We start from the raw sequence: 26,969 nt of genomic DNA on the forward strand, positions 1-26,969 counted from the left end.
TTCTAAGAGCAAATAAATATTGTTAATATAATGATTCTCAACAAATTGGCTGGATCCCAGAGTTATTGAAAAGGGGCTCATAAACCAAAGTGGGTATCAAATATTAGCTAGACTCTTGAGATTGCAAATGATGAATAAAGTACATATAGATTTTGATGAGTTTATCAAATTTCTGACAATTTTTGATCATGTTATTTTCTTAATCAGAATATTCTCAAAAGTAAACATGCTGTGATTTAGAGATTCCTGATTTTGATGCTTACAGTAGATGAGAATGAGTCAACTTGTGTTGTTTGCATTGATAAAGGTTTGGATTGCAAGAGGGTTTTTTTTTTTTCCTCCAGAGTATTATTTTAGAGTAAAAGCAATACTGTGAAGAGTATAAATGTTCTAGTAGAATTGTTCCTTTTTCTACACTGAGTAATTAGCTCAATTTTCTAGAAAGTATTCAAGTGAGGGCATAGATTTTTCTAGGTGCAAGGGGCCAAGAACTGGAGTTACTAATAAATCTGCCTATAACCTGTGATTGGTCCATGACAGTCTCATAGTAAATTGTTACCACAGCTATTTGATCACGGACACACCTAAAAACTGTCTATTCAGTATGTGACTCTTGAAAAGAGTCCCCGAAGTTTAAGATGTCCTGTTGATTAACATTGCTGTTTCTAGATAGGGGAGAGAAGTGAGAGGGCTGTTTTTGTCTTTGAATCAAATATTTCTCTTTTCCTCCAAAGTACAGATTAAACCCCAAATTTTCCTTTCATTAAACCTGGCTAAGTTTTTAAAAAATATTTCTAGGCCTTCCTCATGTATATAAACTATATGTGACTACATCATTTCTAGGATTATTTTATACTTCTGTATCCTGTGATTTGAGAAATCTGATCATAGCTGTATGACTTTTGAGTACACATAAAAAGTCTCATGCCTTCCCTAACTAGAAAATATATGCCTGGCAAGGACACTCACTTCTACTTTTTTTTTTTTTTTAAACAAAAGAAAATTTAGAAATGTTTTAGAGCTCAAACAAGGCACACAAAAGAAAAGGCAAAAACGCAGAAAAAAAAAAAAAAAAAGATTTGGAAGAGGTTAATATATTCATCTGTCTCTTGAATCCTACCCCTAGTTACCCTGGACAGCAGCAGGGTGACTTAGTGCTCCTGTTAAAGAGGACACTGAAGTATTTTTAGTTGCTGTTATTTTTCTCTTGGATATTATCACTAAAAGGTAAAATCTAGCTTCCTTCAATGTACTTTTGTCCTTACCATCTTGTGAGGTAAATTCATGCCTTTTACTATTTGACATTTTATTATCATTCTGTCCACCCAGGTGAAATGTCCACGTCCATAACGTGTGTACTGAGAATATGTAGATATATCAGTTGAATGAGCTTTTCTGTGTTAGTGCTGGGTGGTTATTCATTTCACAGCAAATACTGAAAGAACTGTGTTCTCTAGTGTTCTCTAGGGCATATCGGTTTTAGTTTATAATTTCGTTTTTAACACTAATGCTTAGGAAGGACTATTTCCCAATTTTCCTCAATTATCAATGAAGATCTTTTTCTTTAAATTAGGAGAGGACTCAGCTCTCAATTATCAATGAAGATCTTTTTCTTTAAATTAGGAAAGGACTCAGCTCTTTGACAATAGGCTACATATGATATCTTCATTGTTAATAGGAAGTGTGGTATTCACTATAGTTAACAATTTCAAAAATTCATTCAATTATTTTATGTAAATACATTTGCTTGAAAATTCAGCTGTTACCTTGGGATCTGTGTCTCATATGGTTACACAGATGCTGAGCACTCATAGGCAGCAAAAGATAAGTGTGTCCCTGGGGTGATCGCTTAGTCCTTTGTCTTATTTTCCATCATAGAAGGAGGGAACCGCTTTGCCCAGACTCCGCAAAGCTCTCTAACAATTTGCGAGGGGAGAATCTCAATATAATTTAAAATTCCAGATTTCTTCCATAATTATAGTGGCTGCCTTCTGTTTAATTTTATATGAAGGTCTGTCAGCTGACTAGGTTTTGCAGTTTCAGTTGTTCATGAAACTATAATTTTCTCTGAGAGTAAGTTCACCTCCTAATCAAATGGGTGATATCCTCTGAGTGTTGGCTTTAACTCCTAATACATTTTGATTAGCCTCCATTTGACAAGAAAAAAAGTGGCCCAGGAGATAAACTGCCCTATCAGTTCATCAGTTTCATTAGTCTGTCAGCGTGTGCTGATTATCCTATCAAGTTTATCAACAGCCTCGAATATGTTTTCTAATTCTCATATTTGCATAATATTGGTGCCCTTTAGGGATCAGTGATGGATTTTAATGTCTGGCTGGATTTAGCCTGCAAGTATTCATTTTTCTCATGGCTCATTCATTTACCCCTTGAAGATCATTAGCGCCAAGCACTTGTATGTATATATGCAAATATTTTTTTCTTTTATGTTGAGAGGTTAGGAGAAAAAAAGGAATATGTGTGAAAAATACAGTTATACTTTAATACTATTATTTGTTTAATAACACAATTCATTGCAGCTGCTTAAAGAAAACACACACTCTGGTCCTTTGTATTTTCCCTTCTCATGAACATTTTATGAAAAACATCACTCCCTGCTACATGCTAGTAGTTGACTTACCCTGAACATCAAATGAGCCTATTTTTTGAATCTGTGTATTAATAGAAAATAACAAGATTGATCAGCTTGCTATCCCAACTTAACATTTTCCATGTTTTATTATAAGACTGTTAATTTTTTTTGTGGCAGTGTATAAGTAAAATTAAAAATCTACTTGCATAGACATTTTCATTATTCTCTTTGATTTCATAGCGTCAAGATGATTAAGTCTCAATAATTGAGAATTGTGTCTCATCTAAAATTAAGCAAATTTATAAGCATGTACAAATCATGTTTTAAAAGATACTATATATCATTTTTATAAACAAAAATTAAACTTTTACTTAGGCAGCAGTTATAATTAGTAAGGTATGAAAATACATGAATTATTAAGAGGCCAAATCATAAAAAAAAAAATTGCTCCTAGCCAGTTGTGTAACTTCATTTCTGTATTTCCTCTTCAGAGGATGAGGGTTGGATTCAGAGACCCGAGGTTCAACTTATGGCTTTAGCACTTTGTAGCTGAGTGAAGTTGGACAGATTACTTAACTGAAGCCTCAGTTTCCCCATCCATATGGTGCCTGTAATGGTAGTGTCTGTTTGACTGATTGACATAATGAAGGTAAAGAATATTGGACCAAATGCCCAACCTAGTCAGTGGTTCATAATATTACCTTCCTTTGTAATCATTATTATTTCTGTGGGCTTTAAACTCCAGAAGTCACTAATTGTATTCTCTGGCAGTTCTTTCTGTATTAACAATGTAAATCTAATTTCTATGTAGATACAATTTTGAGATAGTGATGGCTCTAGAGTCACCAACATGGATTTTATTTAGTTCTGTCCTATCTATAAGTGCTGTATTTTCTCTGAAGCCCATTTTTCCTTATCTTTCAACAACCACAGTCAAAATCCTTCTTTTATCATTAAATGTATCTGCCAAAACTGAAACAGCCTACTTAGTTAGTGTCCAATTAATTTAATTCCATTAATATAGTATTCCCTCTAAATTGAAATCATCATATTTAGAGTTTTTTCTCCTTTTCCTGTCATTACATACTTTCCCCCTAGATTTAGTCAAAATTATTCTTTATTCTGAAATTAATTTTTATTTTGATACCCTTTGTAGGCCTTTATTGATTCTCAATTTCTCCTCTTCTCAAATTGTAAATGATTTTTAGAATCATAGAATATTAGAGATAGAAGATTGATATTTTAAAAATCCTCCTAACATAATCTTTTATTTTATATGCTGGAAATTAACACCCAAAGAGTTAGGTTGATCTGTTTGGGATTGCACTGTTTGTGTTAGAAACAGAAGTGTAGTTTCCTGATTTAAACTTAAATGCTTTTCCTATTCAGCAGTCTTGCCAAAACTGGCGTTTTTAACTATGTCAATATAACTTATCTTTACCCATTTAAAAACTATCATATGGAGATGGTAAAGGCAGGGAAGGCTGGCATGCTTTAGACCATGGGGTCGCAAAGAGTTGGACACGATTGAGTGACTGAACAATAACAATATCTATATTTACATATAGATATATCTATATAGATATATGGATATAGATATCATTCCCTATCAAATATATATTAAAAACCTTTTCATCTTAAAAAAATGAAACATCTACAAAATTGTTTCATCACATATGTGTAAAATATGCAAGATATTAAACATTTTTATATGTAGGATAACTTTTAATCACCTTCATTTTTTTCTCTTCTTTCTCTTTATTTCCCTTATTGTGTATACTTAAACATTGTTTTTGAATAATCCTAAGAGATTGTGGGAAACTAAATGAGGCTGTAAGTTTTAATTTTATCAGTATGAATCTTTCCAATCCCAAAGATCATTTTTAAGTCTATTCACTGTTAAAAATTACTTGGCTTTCTCGATGCAAAGTGATTGTTGGGTTTAATTATGTAAGCAATTTCAGCCATTTCATCTTGGTAATATATCTTTTTTAAATAAATTTATTTAATCAGAGGCTAATTACTTTACAATATTGTATTGGTTTTGCCTTGAGAACAAAAGGGCATGATGTATTCATGGAGTGAGAGTTTAGAGTTAATGACTTGTTGTTGCAGTCTGCAATCACTATTTTTAAAAAAATCTGTATGCAAAAAGAAAAAAAAATCTTTAACGATACAAGTCCTGAGTCAGGGAGAGGATATAGAGGTGGTGGTGGGATGAAATTGAAATAGTCCATATGGTTTCTGCTTTCATAGAACTTTCTAAATGATTTTACAATTAGTCTAAAACTCTAGTGTCTTTCATTAATAAGTTCAGTTCAGTCACTCAGTCGTGTCCAACTCTTTGTGACCCCATGAACTGCAGCATGCCAGGCCTCCCTGTCCATCACCATCTCCCGGAGTTCACTCAGGCTCACGTCCATCGAGTCCGTGATGCCATCCAGCCATCTCATCCTCTGTTGTCCCCTTCTCCTGCCCCCAATCCCTCCCAGCATCAGAGTCTTTTCCAATGAGTCAACTCTTCACATGAGGTGGCCAAAGTACTGAAGCTTCAGCTTTAGCATCATTCCTTCCAAAGAAATCCCAGGGTTGATCTCCTTCAGAATGGACTGGTTGGATCTTCTTGCAGTCCAAGGGACTCTCAAGAGTCTTCTCCAACATCACAGTTCAAAAGCATCAATTCTTTGGCGCTCACCCTTCTTCACAGTCCAACTCTCACATCCATACATGACCACAGGAAAAACCATAGCCTTGACTAGACGGACCTTTGTTATGTGGTCATTAATAAGTAAATGGCTATAAATCAAATGGCTAATTGTATTACTGTAGCTTCTTTCCTATCTGAGCCACCAGGGACGCCCTTAACACAGCACGCAGTAGGTCCTCTATAAATAAGTACCCAGTGATTGAAGCCTGGGCTGTATGTGGAAAAGAGGCAGAGTTTAGGGTAAGAGCTTTCTCTTGACCAATCAAACAGCAGACCTCAGGACTACACACAGGTGTCTTTCTGCTCACAATCCCTCTGAAGCCTCCAAGATGAAAGTCTTCTTCCTGTTTTATTTGGAAAAACCGATACCTGTTCTAATCTCCCTGAAGCCCTCACTCTGCTCAGACCAGCAGTGCCCAAGGCAGCTTTGATATCACACATTTGCATCCAGAATGGCAACTCTCACCCTCTCTCCTGTTTGGAAACTGTGGGGATAATGAGCACATGTTTTTCTAATAATGAGAAGATGTACAGGCATTGACAGGTGAGAACAGTTTCCAGTCCTAAGTTAATTAGCAAGCTGGGGAGCCGAGATAAATAAAGCTTCCTGTTTCCTTTCCTGGAGTCTAAAATATCTGATCTGGAGGTTCCCTCCCTCTCTTCTTCTCCCTCCACCCCAAGTGCCAGGATTTGAGGGGAAGCATTTAAAAGCCTGGTAATTTGTGTGCATGGAACTGGCTGCTAAGCAGATATATGGCCTGTGTTCTTACAGAAACTCCAGCTCATAGATATACAGTCCGTTCTCCATTATTTGCTGGCCGATTACCTGTCTCTCTCCGTCCCAACCTTGGTTTACATGTTCTTATGAGTTTATATGTTCTTATTGACTTTTTCATGAGCTTTATTGCAGCCGTTCTGGAGCTGAGATTGGAGAGGGCTATGAAACATTACATGCCCATGCCCTCTGTTAGTTTCATAGTATTGTTCAAGCAGTCCCATGAAGGAGGCATCCTTGGTATCCCTGTGGTAGAGATGAGAAAACTAAGTCTTAGACAAGCTAAATTACTAGAGCTGTTAAGTGGGCAAACGCATTTAAAGCCAAGTTTGTCTAACGGCAGGGCCCAAGTTCTTCACCAGTGACTTCAGCAAATTTGAATCTTCCTTTATTTTAAAAGGTCATCTATCTTAGACAGCTTGGGCTGCCATAACAAAATACCATCGACTGGGTAGTTAAACAATGTTTATTTCTAACAGTTATGGAGTCTGTGTGGAGAAGGGAATGGCAACCCACTCCAGTATTCTTGCCTGGAGAATTCCATGGACAGAGGAGTCCATGAGGTCACAAAGAGTTGGACACGACTGAGTGACTAACACTCTTCACTCTGGAGACTGGGGAGGCCAAGACCAAGGTGCCAGCAGCTTTGGTGCCTGGTGAGGGCTCTTTGTCGGAGAAGGCAATGGCACCCCATTCCAGTACTCTTGCCTGGAAAATCCCATGGACGGAGGAGCCTGGTAGGCTGCAGTCCGTGGGGTCGTGAAGAGTCAGACACGATTGAGCGACTTCACTTTCACTTTTCACTTTCATGCACTGGAGAAGGAAATGGCAACCCACTCCAGTGTTCTTGCCTGGAGAATCCCAGGGGCGGCAGAGCCTGGTGGGCTGCCGTCTGTGGGGTCGCACAGAGTCGGACATGACTAAAGTGACTTAGCAGTAGCAACAGCAAGAATATGTTATTTATAACTATGTAGGCTATGTTATGTTGACTTGCCAAACAAACCAAAACAAACCAATGAAAATCTCAAGCTTTCTTTTTTGCTAATGTGATACTATTATCCCAATTTGCGTGTATATTTTTGTTATTTTTATAAAAAATGAATGTCTGTGTTGGGTAACATGCTTATACTGTAGGGAGTGATTGCATTCTTCCAAAGAAAGTGCATGATAATAATCATTGCTATTTATTAACTTAATTAGCCTTTATTTTGATCTTCTAGGAAAATACTCTTTTGATTCTGTTACTTCTGATAATTCCTACAACTCTTTTTCTGCATACCCCTATTACTTATAAAATCATAGCTCAGTACTGGAAAATATATTTTCCTCCATTAGCCTGCAACTTACAAGTCTTTTACTTACATAGATGCTTTCTTCTCACATTGTTTCATAAAAAGAAGAAATTTGGTGACCTAAATTTCAGTTTTGTGAAATTTCGCCACTTTGAGCCAGTTGGTGAGAATAATGAAAGAACCAATAAATAGACACCACAATGAATTTATTGGGGCATTTTTTAGAGTAAAAAGCTTACACAAATTTTAAAATTTGTATTTTTGAGAAGTAAACTTGTGGGATGAGAAAGTTGTGTCATAAATGGCTATCAGGGAACTTTAGGTTCCTTACTCTTGTTTAGGTGAGGAGAACTGACAAAGCTGTCAAATGCACCTCCTAAAAACAAAACACCAAAATTCTCACTTGTAAATTTATCCTAACTCACTTGAAGGATGTAAACTCTGTGCTGAGTTCAGTTAGTAGGTTGGCTGTCAAAGAAGTCTGTTTTTCTCTCAGCCTCTGTACGGCTGGCTTTTCAGCTGATTAATTTCCTTTTGTTGGATTATTCCAGTGTGTGTATCTGTGTATGTGTATATGTTTACGTCACTTTTTTCAGAGTATATTTAGAAATATTCAGAGTAAATTTCTTACAGGATGGTTCACATGCTTAATCTTTCTTCTATGACTGGTGGTTCTTAAGTGGAATGCTCAAGTCGTTTAGCATGCTGACTGTGAAAAGATGGTTTCTTACTGTGTGAGATTTGAACCTCACATCTTTCAAGTGCAGAAGCATTAACACTCCAGTAGTGTTAAGCTTTTTATACCACCTGCTTCCCCTATTTCGAGTTCTGGTGATTTTCTTATGATTCCTTCCATTGGCACTCTTAAAAATCTATGAGTCAGCCTTTCAAATATGATAGATATGACTATATAACTGGATTAGCTATTGATTTGTTTACGTCCAGAAAGAATATTAACTTTGAATTTTTAAGCTAAATCTGTTCATTGAACTTTTATTTCTGCATCATCAGAAGAGACAAGACCAGGAGAAAGGACAACACCAATACCAGGACATTTTAGAAATTCACTTTGTAAGCTGTGGAGCCAATAATATAAGGAAATCATGAGTTTTTGGCTGTGTATCAAAAAGAATAAATATATAAAATGTACGTACAAGTTTGCTCCTAAAAGTTCATTTCTTAATATAAAACTGTAGTGTTTTTTCCCCTCTTTTTATCATTCATGCTTGATTTAAATTCTACATTACATACTATAGTTACAGACATTAATTTGCTAGGCAGTAGTCTATACACTACAAAGGCCAGCCTCCAGTTCAGCTGCATTAAATAGGTAATATATTTTGTTTAAAGTTTCAATTAAACCCAGGACCAGAAGATATATGGTCCCTATGGGGAGTTTGAACATTTTCATGCTAGTACTAGGGTTGCTGAAGGATCATGCTTAGGTCTAGATGTTGCATACCTTCCTGGAAATATGAGACAGTTGATTATATTTCACTGCTATTAAAACCACACAAGCCCACCTGTTACATTAATTCATACTTTTGCCAGTTTAGTGGCAAAGGAAAAGACTGAAGCTTAAAAATTTTATTTTAAAATGGAGTTATAAAGAAATTAATATACTCAAATTAATACCTAATTATACCCTTATTATCTGATTCCCAAATAGTTTCAATATATTCTACTTTAAAAATATGTTTTCTGAGGCTTCAATAGAAATAAATGAGAAACAACATGTATAATTTGCTCTTTCATTGGATACCTTCCATGGAATGAATCTTCTACTTGGCTAATAAATATCAGTGGGATTGTTCTTAGAAAATTAATGTATTGTTATGCCATACTTGGAAAATTAACTAAATTTCAAATACTGGCATTCTTAAAAGATGCCACTTTTGATGACATTGAGATGAAATAGACATAATCATGAAGAAGGAGAAAACCATATATGAAAAACAAAGTCTTAAAAATCAGTGTCAAGAAAATGATTATTTGTTGCACATATTTAGAATATACCAGTAATACAAATGAAGTTAAAAATTAAATACATTACTAATTGTATGTCCTTTGCTGTGTATATATTTATATCTGTTTTTTCTAATAAGTAGGGAGATACTGTTTTCCACAAGAAAATCTCATCTAACTCCCCTATGAGCTGTTACATAGTTGTGATTTTATTTATAATGATAAAAGTTATTGTCATAGTCAGACTGAACAAAGCATTGAAATAGAACATGAAGGGTTTTGTTCCAAATTGCAAGTCTTCTTTTTTTCTCCAAATATGTAATTATGAGCATGAGGTTCTATGAGCTGTTAGTAGAACCTTACTTTAAGTATTCATTGAAAATAGGATGAATTTTTAAATCTCTGATCTCTCTTAGTGATTAACATTCATAAAAAATTTTATAGTATAAAATACATTATTCATTACATATTATAGAGTCATGTTGCTTGATCCATACATATGAAGTGTATTACTAAGATGTCTATAAAATAAAAAATGCTTTTATTATACTTTTTTGATGGTTTCCTGCATTGTTTATATCTTATTTTTCTGAATACTATTATTTTCATTAATGCTTCCCAAACTAGTACTACATTTACTCATTCTTTTTTCTTCTCTCTGGAGTAAACTTTGGGTTTTTCTCAACACAGTTTATAACTTCCTTGCATATATTTCTAGTAGTCTCTAAATATTTCAGTTCTATTAAGCCATTTTATTTTATTGTGATTATCTTGTTCAGTCAGTTCAGTTGCTCAGTGGTGTCCAACTCTTTGTGACCCCATGAACCACAGCACACCAGGTCTCCCTGTCCATCACCAACTCCCGGAGTTTACCCAAACTCATGTCCATCAAGTCGATGATGTCATCCAGCCATCTCATCCTCTGTCGTCCCCTTTTCCTCCTGCCCTCAATCTTTCCCAGCATAAGGCTCTTTTCGAATGAGTCAGGTCTTCACATGAGGTGGCCAAAATACTGGAGTTTCAGCCTCAATATAGTCCCTTCAGTGAACACCCAGGACTGATCTCCTTTACAATGGACCGGTTGGATCTCCTTGCAGTCCAAGGGACTCTCAAGAGTCTTCTCCAACACCACAGTTCAAAAGCATCAATTCTTCGGCACTCAGCTTTCTTCACAGTCCAACTCTCACATCCATACATGACCACTGGAAAAACCATAGCCTTGACTAGATGGACCTTTGTTGGCAAAGTAATGTCTCTGCTTTTGAATATGCTATCTAGGTTGGTCATAACTTTTCTTCCAAGGAGTAAGTGTCTTTTAATTTCATGGCTGCAATCAATATCTGCAGTGATTTTGGAACCTAGACAAAGAAAGTCGGCCACTGTTTCCACTGTTTCCCTATCTATCTGCCATGAAGTGATGGGACCAGATGCCATGATCTTTGTTTTCTGAATGTTGAGCTCTAAGCCAACTTTTTCACTCTCCTCTTTGACTTTCATCAAGAGGCTTTTGAGTTCCTCTTCACTTTCTGCCATAAGGGCGGTGTCATCTGCATATCTGAGGTTATTGAGATTTCTCCCGGCAATCTTGATTGCAGCTTGTGCTTCTTCCAGCCCAGCGTTTCTCATGATGTACTCTGCATATCAGTTAAATAAGCAGGGTGACAGTATACATACAGCTTTGACGTACTCCTTTTCCTATTTGGAACCAGTCTGTTGTTCCATGTCCAGTTCTAACTGTTGCTCTCTGACCCACATATAGGTTTCTCAAGAGGCAGGTCAGGTGGTCTGGTATTCCCACCTCTTTCAGAATTTTCCACAGTTTATTGTGATCCACACAGTCAAAGGCTTTGGCATAGTCAATAAAGCAGAAGTAGATATTTTTCTGGAACTCTCTTGCTTTTTCAATGATCTAGTGGATGTTGGCAATTTGATCTCTGGTTCCTCTACCTTCTCTGAAACCAGCTTGAACATCTGGAAGTTCATGTTTCACGTATTGCTGAAGCCTGGCTTGGAGAATTTTGAACATTACTTTATCAGCGTGTGAGATGAGTGCAATTGTGTGGTAGTTTGAGCATTTTTTGGTATCCTTTCTTTGGGATCGGAATGAAAACTGACCTTTTCCAGTCCTGTGGCCACTGCTGACTTTTCCCAATTTGCTGGCATATTGAGTGCAGCACTTTCACAGCATCATCTTTCAGGATTTTAAATAGCTCCACTGGAATTTCATCACCTCTACTAGCTTTGTTCGTAGTGATGTTTCCTAAGTCCCACTTTACTTCACATTCTAGGATGTTTGGCTCTAGGTGAGTGATCACACCATCGTGATTATCTGGGTCATGAAGATCTTTTTTGTACAGTTCTTCTGTGTATTCTTGCTACCTCTTCTTAATATCTTCTGCTTCTGTTAGGTCCATACCGTTTCTGTCCTTTGTCAAGCCCATCTTTGCATGAAATGTTCCCTTGGTATCTCTTAATTTTCTTGACAAGATCTCTAGTGTTTTCCATTCTATTGCTTTCCTCTATTTCTTTGCATTAATCAGTGAGGAAGGCTTTCTTATCTCTCTTGCTGTTCTTTGGAACTCTGCATTCAAATGGTTGTATCTTTCCTTTTCTCCTTTGCTTTTTGCTCCTGTCTTCTCACAGCTATTTGTAAGGCCCCCTCAGACAGCCATTTCACTTTTTTGCATTTCTTTTTCTTTGGGATGGTCTTGATTCCTGTCTCCTGTACAGTGTCACGAACCTCCATCAATAGTTCATCAGGCACTCTGTCTATCAGAACTAGTCCCTTAAATCATGGATAGTATTATATTTGGAAGGAGAGGGTCTCTCACACACACACACACACAGAGTCTCACTTTCTCTTTTTTGGGGAATTCTTAGCATTTAATGGGAGTGTCTCCAACATTTGTTGATTGATTATTTTTAGTGATTTATTTCCTTGAATGCATAAAGGAAATTGATAAACCCAGTTGCAAAAAGAGCTATATTGACCTAGACTTCTGGCTCTTTTTCAAGTTAAATTTTGATGGTATATCAAATGTTTCCAGTATGTAACACTAGGTATTAAGAACCTTTTCAAGTTTCACTGAAGTGGAACCTCTTTTTCCTCATGATTAATGTTTCAATTTAATGAAACAGCATATTCGGTTTTTTCCCCTGCATTTCCTCACTTTGCTTTAAAACCAGCCTTTCTAGCTTCAAGGCTTTCTCTTAAATTTGATGCTATAAGGACTTGCCCCTAGAAACAGAGAAAATTTATTATTTTTTTATAGATTGTGAATGTGAAATTAAATATGATTGAGGGAAGGGAGTTTTCATAAAAGTTTGTGTAAGAGAATTGATTAAATGTTTGGAAAGAATGAAATTAGCTATCTGCCTCACACCACAAGGCAGAATGTATTTCATATGGAATAGATAGCTAATTTTAATAGTGAAAGTATATAATTAAAGGTGAATATATATCCATGTGGTAGAGAATAGTTTTTTGTGCATAATAAATAGTGGTAAAATTACACAGGAAAAGTCAACCTGATTTGCCTGTGTAAAAATTAAAGTAGTCTGAAATGAAAAGCTATTAAGTCTCTTTTGCCTATCATAAGAGAAAGGTAAATGTCTTAAATAAAAACTGGCTTAAAATCATTAAACAATGACACAATTTTAAAATATTGATGGTTAAATTTTCGTGGAAAAAATTTGTTAAAACATGCATTTTTTGGGCACTCCCTGTCAGTCCAGTGGTTAGGACTCTCTGCTTCCACTGTCAGGGGCCTGGGTTCAATCCCTGCTCCAGGAACTAAGATTCCACAAGCCCAATAGTATAGCCAAAAAAACAAAAAAAAAGAGAAACCAAAAAACAAAACAACAATATATGCATTTTCATTAGTTCAAGGATTTCACGGCTGTATATGTATTCTAAGAAAATAAGATGCATATTAAAAAAAAACCAAAGGATAATTGCTAAAGTAGGTTTAGTACCTACAAGAATATTAGAGGGGAATTTGAATATACAAGCAATTAATATTGAATGAGAACATATAATTCTTAAAATAGAGCATATTTGTATTTAATACAGTAAACTGCTAGAATGAACTTAAATATTTAAAACTAGCAAATTGTTTTACTTATAATTTACTCTCTTAATGTTTAAATAAATTGTGGAAAAACAAAATTTTACTAATTAGTATCTATGACTGATGGGATTCATTTGATTTAATAAAAGTACCACTTTTCAGACTTTCAACAATGAGTAGATATAATTAGATAATAAATGTATAAATGTTAAAGATAAATTCAAACAAGTAATCAGGACTTGATCTAGTCAGTCTTGAGTAGATTGTCTAGAAAATCCATCCATTTGACATTTCCTTAAACTGGGGTATTGCCACTGATTTATGAAACAGCTATACAGATTACTGGACAATGATTGTCTATAAATTATTATCTAATTTGGGAGATTAAAAAGTTATTTAATCTTGGCTCCTCATTTTGTAGATGGTAAAACTAAGGCAAACAGTATGAAAAGTATGAAACATATGAACAGTATGAAAAGGAAAAATGTAAGGATACTGAAAGAGGAACTCCCCAGGTCATTAGTGCCCAATATGCTACTGGAGATCAGTGGAGAAATAACCCCAGGAAGAATGAAGGGATAGAGCCAAAGCAAAAACAATACTCAGCTGTGGATATGACTGGTGATAGAAGAAAGGTCTGATGCTGTAAAGAGCAATATTGCAAGGCAAATTGGAAGTGGTCAAACGGGATGACAAGAGTGAACATCGACATTCTAGGAATCAGCAAACTAAAATGGACTGGAATGGATGAATTTAACTCAGATGACCATTATATCTACTACTGCAGGCAGAAATCCCTTAGAAGAAATGGAGTAGCCATTATAGTAAACAAAAGAGTCCAAAATGCAGTACTTGGATGCAATCTCAATGATCTCTGTTTGTTTCAGAGGCAAACCATTCAATATCACAGTAATCCAAGTCTATGCCCCAACCAGTAATGCTGAAGAAGCTGAAGTTGAACAGTATCATGAAGACCTACAAGACCTTTTAGAACTAATGCCCCCAAAAGATGTCCTTTTCATTATAGGGGACTGGAATGCAAAAGGAGGAAGTCAAGAAACACCTGGAGTAACAGGCAGATTTGTCCTTGGAATACAGAATGAAGCAGGGCAAAGACTAATAGAATTTTGCCAAGAGAACACACTGGTCATAGCAAACACCCTCTTCCAGCAACAGAAGAGAAGACGACCAAGAGCTGAATATGGCTCAGAAGATGAACTCCTTATTGCCAAATTCAGACTTAAATTGAAGAAAGTAGGGAAAACCAGTAGACCATTCAGGTATGACCTAAATCAAATCCCTTATGATTATACAGTGGAAGTGAGAAATAAATTTAAGGGCCTAGATCTGATAGATAGAGTGCCTGATGAACTGTGGACTGAGCTTCATGACATTGTACAGGGGACAAGGATCAAGACCATCCCCATGGAAAAGAAAAGCAAAAAAGCAAAATGGCTGTCTGGGGAGGCCTTACAAAGAGCTGTGAAAAGAAGAGAAGTGAAAAGCAAAGGAGAAAAGGAAAGATAAAAGCATCTGAATGCAGAGTTCGAAAGAATAGCAAGAAGAGATAAGAAAGCCTTCCTCAGCGATCAATGCAAAGAAATAGAAGAAAACAACAGAATGAGAAAGACTAGAGATCTCTTCAAGAAAATGAGAGATACCAAGGGAACATTTCATGCAAAGATGGGCTCGATAAAGGACAGAAATGGGATGGACCTAACAGAAGCAGAAGATATTAAGATGAGGTGGCAAGAATACACAGAACTATACAAAAAGATCTTCATGACCCAGATAATCACGATGGTGTGATCACTCACCTAGAGCCAGACATCCTGGAATGTGAAGTCAAGTGGGCCTTAGAAAGCATCACTACGAACAAAGCTAGTAGAGGTGATGGAACTCCAGGTGAGGTATTTCAAATCCTGAAAGATGATGCTGTGAAAGTATAGCACTCAATATGCCAGCAAATTTGGAAAACTCAGCAGTGGCCACAGGACTGGAAAAGGTCAGTTTTCATTCCAATCCCAAAGAAAGGCAATGTCAAAGAATGCTCAAACTACTGCACAGTTGCACTCATCTCACATGCTAGTGAATTAATGCTCAAAATTCTCCAAGACAGGCTTTAGCAATACGTGAACCGCGAACTTCCAGATGTTCAAGCTGGTTTTAGAGAAGGTAGAGGAACTAGAGATAAAATTGCCGACAAACGCTAGATCATCAAAAAAGCAAGAGAGTTCCAGAAAAACATCTATTTCTGCTTTATTGACTATGCCAACACCTTTGACTGTGTGGATCACAATAAACTGGAAAATTCTGAAAGAGATGGGTATACCAGACCACCTGACCTGCCTCTTGAGAAATCTGTATGCAGGTCAGGAAGCAACAGTTAGAACTGGATATGGAACAACAGACTGGTTCCAAATAGGAAAAGGAGTACGTCAAGGCTGTATGTTGTCACGCTGCTTATTTAACTGTTATGCAGAGTACATCATGAGAAACCCTGGACTGGAGGAAGTACAAGCTGGAATCAAGATTGCTGGAGAAATCTCAATAACCTCAGATATGCAGATGACACCACCCTTATGGCAGAAAGTGAAGAAGAACTAAAAGCCTCTTGATGAAAGTGAAAGAGGAGAGTGAAAAAGTTGGCTTAAAGCTCAACATTCAGAAAACGAAGATCATGGCATCTGGTCCCATCACTTCATCGGAAATAGATGGGGAAACAGTGGAAACAGTGTCAGACTTTATTATTTGGGGCTCTAAAATCACTGCAGATATTGATTGCAGCCATGAAATTAAAAGACACTTACTGCTCGGAAGGAAAGTTATGACCAACCTAGACAGCATATAAAATGCAGAGACATTACTTTGCCAACAAATGTCCATCTAGTCAAAGCTATGGTTTTTCCTGTGTTCGTGTATGGGTGTGAAAGTTGGACTATGAAGAAAGCTGAGCACTGAAGAATTGATGCTTTTGAACTGTGGTGTTGGAGAAGACTCTTGCGAGTCCCTTGGACTGCAAGAAGATCCAACCAGTCCATCCTAAAGGAGATGAGTCCTGGGTGTTCATTGGAAGGATTGATGCTGAAGCTGAAACTCCAATACTTTGGCCACCTCTTGTGAAGAGTTGACTCATTGGTAAAGACCCTGATGCTGGGAGGGATTGGGGGCAGGAGGAGTAGGGGACGACAGGGGATGAGATGGCTGAATGGCATCACTGACTCGATGGACATGAATTTGGGTAAACTCCGGGAGATGGTGATGGACAGGGAGGCCTGGCATGCTGCTCTTCATGGGGTTGCAAAGAGTCTGGCATGACTGAGCGACTGAACTAAACTGAACTGAACTTGTAGTTGTAACCGGATCAGCTTTGATCATTGCTCCCAGTTGATCTTTGTTAACTTCCGATGGGCAGCGACTGTACTCTTCATCTCCAAGGCTCTCATCTCCTTTGCAAAACTTCTTGAACCACCACTGCTCTGTATGTGTGTTAGTATTTTTCCTGGGCCAAATGCACTGTTTTTGTTGAGAGTTGTCTCCATGACCTGCTTCATGACCTATTTGAACTTGAATAAGAGAATCACTTGAGTTTGCTTTTTGTCTAACATCATTTGTATAGTCTAAAATAAATATAAAATTAACAGCAAGTAATATGTCATCAGCAAAAAAAAAAATCTGAACTGAGAAGTGCACATTAAAATGATGTATAACATAGCCACATTTGTGTATTAAGAGTGTATTCCAATATCAAACAGCAAAGTTCAACAATGTAGTTTTGCACTAGCCTAATGTTCAATATAATGTACCATATCATATAATAGTTAACACTGCTATATGATATACTTCCTTAGTAGATCCTCAAAATTCTCACAACAAGGGAAACAGCTTTTTGTCATATCTATATTATATGAAATATATCAAGTGACCTTATTGGGGTAATCGTTTCACGATATATGTCAAGTCATGATGTTGTATACCTTAAACTCTTACAGTGCTTTATGCCACTTCTATCTAAATAAATCTAAAAGGGGGGGGGGGAGAGGAATCTAAACTGAAATATAGAAATAGAAATGTATTATTTTGTGGAAAAGCAGGAAAAACAAAAGATAACACTAGCAGGTAGCAGTAATATGTACTCCTATGTGCTCTATTGTTTATCTGTAAGCCAGAGCTGTCTGGTAACTTGAAACGTGAGAATCACTGAGATCTGGACTCTTACATCGTCAGTAATCTAGCATTCTTTCCTTTAAGGAGTTAGCCTTTGCTGGGTTATTTAGATTCAGGGCTTTTTAGAGAGGAAGAGTGACATTATTTGTTCTACATCTGAAACTGGTTTATATCTGCCTGAAGCCAGCTTGGAGACATCCAAATCCCCTTTGTCTGTGAGTGAAGCAGAAATAAATCTGGGTGATGAACCTGATCACTATATCATCACATAGCACATTTTTGAATTCTTACGAAAAGTGCTTCTGTCTTTTTTTTTTTTTTTTTTTGTAGGATAGGAAGGAAAAATAGTCAATATTGCTTCTTACCTCCTGAGTACTGTAAACTTTTTTTTTCTATTATTGTAAGTTAAGAAGAATACAGTACCACAAAAGATGACTTAACCCACCTTCCTGCACCCTATTCCCAATCCAGTCTCTTCATTCTCTTCCTTATTGAATTTACTGAACTTTCTTTTCCTGTGATAATTTCCTTTATGGAATTTTTATGATTTTACTATTTTAATCAAGCTTGAAGGATGATATATACACCATTCTCTCTCCTAATACTGAATTCAGTGATGGTACTTTTTGCAGTTATTTTATTCTTCTCTAATTTTTTTTTTTTCATATTTGGCCTAAATGGTATGGTAGAAAGAGAGAGAATCTAATCTAAATCTTCAGTGTCGTTTGCTTGTTTTTGAATATTGAACAAGTTGATTAAGCTCAGTAACCCATAGTCACCTCATTTGTAAAATGAGACCAATACTAATTAACAGTCTAAGAATAATATAAAAGCATAGAGGTAATATGTTTAACACTTCAGTGGATATTCAATAAGTAATAAACTTTATATGGTTGGTAACTGCTTGATGCAGTGGCAAAAAGCATGGGCTTTCAAGACATTCAAACTTTTTTTTCTTTTAATTTTTGGGCCACACCACATTGCATGTAGGATCTTAGTTCCCCAAGCAGGGGTCAAATCCACATCCCCTGCACTGACAGCACGGAGTCTTAACCACTGGCATGTCAAGAAAGTCCCCAGATCTTTTCAGATAGGATTGTTAGCTGTGCAGGTCACTTGTTTTTCCTGAGCCTTCTTCCTCATTCATAAAAAGCCCCTTATATGAATTAGAAATCAGAAATCTGAAGCTCCTACTTTGGCCATGCCAGGAATACAGCAAGTACTTGGGCTTATATTGTTTGTTGCCTGAACCTTTATTGAATTGCCTTTTACACACATTTAAATTCATCCATGATTATTTTCTTGCATTTTTGGTTTTGCGTCTTTATTACCACTTTATGGGTTGTTTTTGTGTTAAGGTCAACCTTAAGAACTAAAGTACATTTTATATGCTACATATTTCCCTGTTAAGAATTGAATCCAGTTTGAGGCAGAAACATTTTTAAAGGTCAACCATGGATTATTATTGCTCTTTTTTAGTCCTTTAATTCAATAGATAAGCTCAAGGCAAAATGAAATGAACTTGATGGCCTGTGTATCACAAGCTAGAAAACAGTTTCCTGTGAGTGAGACAAAGTATGATTTTCACCCGAGCTGGAGACTTGGAAAGTTAGTGATTGTTCACTACCAACAGATTAGCAATGCACTGAGATCAGGTCATCCTGTGCTTGAACTGCAGCTTTCTACATTTATAGTTTTGTGTGTTTAATTTAGCTACTCTGCTTTTCAATTTTCTCATCTGTAAAATCCAGGTTAATTAAGGACATTGCTTAATTTAAAAAAATGAGGTACAGAGCAACTAATATAGAGACTGAAAATATATTTCATCTCACAAACATAATCTAAAAGTTAGTTGGTACTGGCTGAATGAGGATGAGGTATTAACGACGCGTGGGGGGCTAAGTGAGAAAACCTTCTGTGCACCCAAAGGGATAGAATGGGAGGAGTGGGTACATGTAAGTCAGATGTTTGCTCCTTGTAGTTTGCTACCCTGATTCACAATAAACATTCAGTGAATGCTATTGTCATCATTATCACTGAGATATAATGAATGATTACATGAAGTTTTTCTAAGTTGTATAGAAGAACCTAAGGAAGGTAGTTATTTACATTTTTTATATACTTGCCAAGAGGCATTATTACATTATATTTTTTTATTTATGGTCCTTTGATATTTTCCCACCTCACCAGCTTTATGACTTAAAAAGTTGCTTATGAATTCTTACTGAACAAAATAGGTCAAGTTAAGTAGTTAGCAAATTAATAATATTTCATTTCAAAATGGGTTTTAATAATGATAGATTTCTGACTTGGAAAAAAGGAGGAGCTTTTTGAAATGATTTTCAAACATCAACCACTTAAATATGAAAATTTGAATCTCAAAGCACCACTGACTTAGTATTCTGTATTTTCTCTGTGCCGATAACTTACTGTTCTACAAATTCTTTGTTTTTTTAAATAAATTGAAAGTAGAAGCCATGTTAAATGCAATGATTGTCAACGTCTAAAAAGTGATCTATGAGCAGTTGAAGACTATAAGTAGAATTTCAGGTTAATTTCAAACAGACCCTCATAAAGCAGACCCATCTTTCAGCTCTGACTCTGAAATTTCTACTGGCTTTATAATCCATTTCAGAGATAGTTGAATTTTGTTTATCATTAATTGCTTTAAATTTTTTAATATTTGATTTTACATTTTTATATAAATCATATCTAATATTTAGTATAAAGAAGCAGTTCACTATCCCTAAGAAAAATTACCGTTTGTTTACTTTATTTGGAAATGTTTATTAGTTCAACATTGTAAAAAGAAGATTGCCTGACAGTGTTTTACTTATTATGAGATATGATAACAAGACAATATAATTATTACAGAAACATGAAAAAAAATCTGTACCTAATCCTACCAATCTTAACAACTGTGAGTATTTTGTGTTTTTTATTGTAGTCTTCAGTCTTTGCTTCAGTATTTCTTGCATCTGAGCCTGAGCTCTTGATTATGTCTAACCAAATTCTTAAATGGAAACACGTTTTAAGCTTTAGGAAAAAAAAAATCAAGCTATCAGTTTTATGATAATATAGTTTAAGGACTATTTTCAGAACTAGAAACACATAAATGTATGAGTGGTGCATACATTTTTGTTTATGTTACATGTAATCTGTCACCAATATTTTTTACTAACTGGATGAGCAAAGGGCACTCAAAAGGCCTGGAGATGCAGATCAATTCATCAAACATATTTGTATCGACAACACTGTGGTAATGTAAAGAGAATTTGATTAAAGTAAAAGGAAACTAGCTCTTTCTTTGAAGCAAAGATGTACAACCAGTGTGGGTGATACATTTAGGCAATACTCTGATTATTCCTCTAAATGGAAAGAGCCATCACAATTATGATTAGTTAAGCTATTATGAAAATCTGCTTGAAAAATACTGCAGGTCACCAGTTTGTTCCTTGGTCTCAGAAACTGAGTAGTTTCTTCATTTGAAGTGTTTAATATAACTATAATATTTAACTTAAATACACAAATCATCTTACAATCTAATCTTCCTATCAAGTGGAATATTCTTTCAAACTATAAGTGTAGAAAGGAGAGGCGGGTGGTGATAAGAAGGCAACTGATACACTTTTGGATCACAATAAACTGTGGAAAATTCTGAAAGAGATGGGAATACCAGACCACCTGACCTGCCTCCTGAGAAACCTATATGCAGGTCAGGAAGCAACAGTTAGATCTGGACATGGAACAACAGACTGGTTTCAAATAGGAAAAGGAGTATGTCAAGGCTGTATATTGTCACCCTGCTTATCTAACTTATATTCAGAGTACATCATGAGAAACGCTGGGCTGGAAGAAGCACAAGCTGGAATCAAGATTGCCGGGAGAAATATCAGTAACCTCAGATATGCAGACAACACCGCCCTTATGGCCAAAAGTGAAGAGCAACTAAAAAGCCTCTTGATGAAAGTGAAAGAGGAGAGTGAAAAGTTGGCTTAAAACTCAACATTCAGAAAACGAAGATCGTGGCGTCTGGTCCCATCACTTCATGGGGAATAGTTGGGGAAACAGTGGAAACAGTGTCAGACTTTATCTTTTTGGACTCCAAAATCACAGCAGATGGTGATTGCAGCCAGGAAATTAAAAGACGCTTACTCCTTGGAAGGAAAGTTATGACCAACCTAGACAGCATATTCAAAAGCAGAGACATTACTTTGTCGACTAAGGTCCATCTAGTCAAGGCTATGGTTTTTCCAGTGGTCATGTATGGATGTGAGAGTTGGACTGTGAAGAAGGCTGAGTGCAGAAGAATTGATGCTTTTGAACTGTGGTGTTGGAGAAGACTCTTGAGAGTCCCTTGGACTGCAAGGAGATCCAACCAGTCCATTCTGAAGGAGATCAGCCCTGGGATTTCTTTGGAAGGAATGATGCTAAAAGCTGAAACTCCAGTACTTTGGCCACCTCATGCGAAGAGTTGACTCATTGGAAAAGACCCTGATGCTGGGAGGGATTGGGGGCAGGAGGAGAAGAGGACGACAGAGGATGAGATGGCTGGATGGCATCACCGACTCGATGGACATAAGTTTGAGTGAACTCTGGGAGTTGGTGAGGGACTAGGAGGCCTGGCGTGCTGCGATTAGTGGGGTCACAAAGAGTCGGACACGACTGAGCGACTGAACTGAACTGATACACTTTTGGCTTATTTCTGATTTTTTTCTCTTGCCTGGCTGTTAATGAAAAGCTATTTGGTGGGCAAAATTTATATAAGTTGAAAATAATAGCTGATGGCTGAAAGGCCTTAGACTAGCTTTACACTTGGTAATGGGCATGCTAAATAATTGTCACGTATTCATTGGATTTTCCAAATGAAACTGGTAAATTTTACTTTACTTATTAACATATAAAATGCAAATAATTTCTGAAAAATCTAACATCTAGCACCAGTGCTTCATCCCGAATATTTTTAGCTCCTTTTTTTACCCCCAGCCACATTGCTTATGGACTCTTCAATGCGCAGACCAGGGACCAAACCCATGCCCCATTGCTTCTGCAGGAATTGAACCTGTGTCCGCTGCAGTGGAAGAATGAATCCCTAACCACTTGATCACCAAGGAATTCCCTTCAACTTCTTCATTTAATATTGCTTTCTCAACAGAGTTTTCAACTTTAGTGGGTAGGACTTTGAACTTTTGTTGCTTAGGTCCTGCATAATACTCTCCATTTAGTAGTTATTCTATAAATACTTGAATTTGTAAAGGAAAGAATGAATATGAATAAAAAAGAATAAATGATTGTAGATAAGAAGGACCCAACCTTAAAAAATGAAATGGCGACAAAGCACATATGATTGAGAATTAGACATTTCTAGATTTAAAAAAAAAAAAAAGCTTTACTGCATATTACATTTTTAATTAGGCATTTCACTTAATTTTGCCAAACATAAGTTTTCTCATCTGTGAGATCGACGTGACTTCAGGGGAATCAACTGAGATAATGGATGAGAGTACTTCTCACAGAATCTGAAAATGTATAAACGTGATATAAACACATGTGGAATATAAACATGTGATATGATGCTGTTGCAAATGTTCTTGGAAAACTGTACCGTCAGATTGCTTTTCTTTTGATTCTCTTGTCAGGTGAAGCGTACATGCGATTAAGCATGCTCCCTGAAGCAGAGCATTGGTATATGGAATCACTGAGATCCAAGACTGACCACATCCCTGCTCATCTTACCTATGGGAAACTGCTTGCTCTAACAGTGAGTAACTGTCTCTTTCACCCTTCAGAAATTGGCTCTCCTGTTCAGATTGAGGTAGATAGGGTCTGAGGCACCTGTTCCTGGCCAGGTAATCCAGACTGTTAGGATGTAATGATGGTCATACTAAATTAGAACAGTATACAAAAAAATATAGAAAAATGAGTTCCTTTGGCTATCGGGTTTGCCATAGATAAAGTATGATGTGTATCCTTGATGTAACTTAGTTGAAATGTATAAATGGAGAACCCAAAATGTGTGATTATATAATGAAATTGTCAAAATAGCAATATTTGTATAAAGATTATGTTCTGTAAGCCAATGTTAACCCCAGATTGGCTATAACACCTGATTCTTTCCAAAAAGCAAGTATTATATAAGATATGGCATGTGTGTCCATCAGTGTCACCTAGAATCCTCTTAACTGGAAGTCATTCCATAAGAGAATTGCACCCATAATTTGGCTACCCACTATATGATGAGTCTTGGTCATATTTCTATGAAAGTGATATTGGAAGCATAAGGACTTGTTTATAGTCAACCACTGTGACTTATAAAAATTGTAATTTTATGTGCTTCAAGTAGTAATAATATTTTTTTTCCTACAATAGGAGATTGTTCAAAATATTTAAATAACTTTTCTGAGCTCACCAACTAATAAATGGTACAACTAGCCTTCAGTCTCAATCTAAATCTATTGTCTGTGTTATTTTAGTCATATCCCTTAATTTCTCTCCAGTGTTACTAAAAATAAGTAAATATTAGCAAAACATGGAGACAATGGTCAGGAAAGTAATTCCTAAGTAAATTCATAGAAAGGTTTCTTATAATTATTTAAAAATAATGTTATTTCCCATAGAAGATGATAAGCTAAACAATTACAAGTATTACCTTTCCATTCTAAGATACCACTAAAATGCTATTAAAGAGATTATATAGGCAGACTAAGTAACCAGAAAATGTCTCACTCCAACACAGCTAGGTATGCTTAATAAAATGCAACAGATACGTTCTTAATGCATGGCTGAGCTCAAAGCATAGGAAGAGAATTTCCCCAGGATGGAAATAAAACAGTAACTAAACACCAGAACAGTAAACAGTAGGCTGATCTTAAAGTTGATTTGGGATAGTTTACTAGTCTTAACAACCCATGGGAAGGAGCTTATTGTCTGTCCTTCCTTCTTGATGGAATAAGAGATGAAGTCTTGGACCAATAGAAGGCCAGGAATTAGGTGTCTAAATAAAGTAGGAAAGTTCATATCCTCTGTGAAAGAACAATGTAGAAAAAGTTCACATACTGATAAAAGAGGGCAGCATGAAAGTTTGCCTTTCTCAGAGTGGAATCTGAAATCTTTGCAGAGAAGTTGTCATCTCTGTCCTCCCCTCACTGGGGTTTGGGTTTTGAATTTACTTTACTTGAATGAGCCAGGAATTCCTAGGCCAGGAAATTAAAGTCAGTTCACTGAAAACTCTAGCTGAAGATAATACTAAACATGTCTTTTGAAAAGACATATTTAAATCTAGAAGGAGATTTACAGATTGGTTTTAAAAAGAACGGTGAGCACAGAAATGGTGATTGTGTGAGTAAATCAGAATAAATTTTTACTGAATAAAATATTGAGAGGGAATAACTGCATAGGAACAATCAGAATGGGAAGGGAGGTGAAATTTCAGTTGATTTTTGGAACTCAGGTATCAGATAAAGGTGTTACAACTGATTGATCAAAACAGAATAAACCACTGTCTAAAGGAGGTTTGGAAATGGGATAAAAATAAGAAATCTAGAGACTCAAGACTTGGTGGTAGCTGATATAGAAGAGAGTGCATTAAGGAGAATAAAATAGGGTAATCAGTTGTCTCTCCCCGTGTGCACAGCCCTAGTAACCAAGCACTCACTGCAAATCGAGGGAAGGTATGTTCTTAGTGGTGAAGCTGTTGAATGAGACAGCTCCCTAACTCTGGAACAGCTTGCCCAGTCGAGGATGGAATGCAGAGGGGAATGAAAAGAGGACTGATCAAATGTTTTCCAGTGGAGAATTCAGACTGTCAATACCCCTCCCCTATTACATGCAGAACACAGCTAAAGAAGAATTGATACTCCCCAACCGGCAACACATATACACAAACCTCACCTCCCAAGAAATGGCAGCATTTTTATCTGGAAAAACTGAATCACTCTAGGGAAAAGATTTCCATATACCTGCATTTGGAGATCTCTGAAAATGACCTGCTCCCTAACCAGACACACAAAAGTGACTCTTTCCAGTCTAGAAAGCACGTTTATGCCTAAGGAATTCATTCAGCTTTTATTAACTCCACTTGTAAAATAACAATGGGCCATCAGAGATCGTCTGTCATTTAGGAAACCCTCAAATGTAAGAGATTGGAGCTGAAACAAATGGATTAGCAAAAGGAAATGAGGGAACAGAAGAAAAAAAATTGTTCGAGATGGTAATATAGCATTTTGTGGAGTGCAAGATGACTTAAAAAAACAAATATGAAAAAATAAGAGCTTTTAGAAATTAAAAAGTGATGGAAAAACAATTTTCATTTGAAGGGTAGGAGAATAAAGATGTGGAAATGTTTTCATATACAAACAAAAAAAATGAAATAAAATATGTGAAAGAAGGAATTAGAAAAGAAATTAATGTGGGGCCCCAAAAAATAAGGAACAGAGAAAGGGAAAGAACATGACTCAGAATTGAAGGGTATGAGTTGCTCTTTGGGCCATTTACAAGATCCATGCCATGTCTAGTCTAATCAGTTAGAAAAAATGTGTTTTACCTTATGAAAACCTTTTCCATTTCCTATTCTGATAGGATGGTAATTCACACAGCTCCAAATAAGAAGAGAATTCATGTATACCTCTTGCTGCAACTACTGCCTTTAGATGTTCTTATGGAATTAAAATAGAAACATTTTAAATTAGATTGATAAATGGCCACCTTCAAAAATAAAATTTTTAAATGCCTGGTTTATCTTTCCTACAATAAAATCACTTGGAAAAGAAAAACATTGAAAACTTTACCTAATTCTGAATATACCTCGACTGTGACATAACTTTGTATATAGAAACCACGTATCCTTTATTTTTCCTTCTTATTTTCAAGCGTGAATATTTTAAGTTTCCTGTACTAAAACTATGATTTTACAAGCTGCTTTATTTTTAAGAAGATCTTTTTAAAAACAAAATTTAGCAGTTTAAGTTTACTGAACCATATGGAAGGAAGGGAAGAAAAGACATGTATTACAATTCAAATTCTAATCCCCGCCCCCAACGGAACTTTTATAGTTTCCGACTTGCTGATTAGATGAAATATAAACCCTATTATGGAATGGTTTAAACTCACAGTGCCAAAAAGTCCAAAACCATCCTTAATAGTTTCTTTTTGAATTATGAGATTTGGCACATTTCTGATCCCAGTGGATTGCCTTTGTCTAATTTTGGGTTTCTTAGCCTGGTAAAATGCCATTGACTTAACATGAAATTGGCAAGGTAGAAAATGCCACACATTTTGACTTCTGAATGCTTTAAATATAAAATATTATAAAATGGAATTGGCTATTACTCTGAAGAGAGAGGAAAAGAAATGAAATGGTGTTTTTACTGTTCCATCAGAACTGACCAAAGATACAATATGTGCT

The 26,969-nt window shown here is 36.1% G+C and overlaps 1 protein-coding gene across 1 annotated transcript in view; it reads left to right on the forward strand.

Annotated features, from left to right (window-relative positions):
- The window catches only part of TMTC2 (transmembrane and tetratricopeptide repeat containing 2), a 433,234-nt gene that overhangs the window by 276,265 nt on the left and 130,000 nt on the right, over positions 1-26,969 (forward strand). The window contains exon 8 of the mRNA XM_005679774.3: positions 23,206-23,327. Coding sequence (XP_005679831.1) covers positions 23,206-23,327 — 122 coding nt within the window. The remainder of the gene's footprint in view (positions 1-23,205; positions 23,328-26,969) is intronic.

This window comes from Capra hircus, chromosome 5 (genome assembly GCF_001704415.2).
Source record: "Capra hircus breed San Clemente chromosome 5, ASM170441v1, whole genome shotgun sequence".
Lineage (NCBI taxonomy): Eukaryota > Metazoa > Chordata > Mammalia > Artiodactyla > Bovidae > Capra > Capra hircus.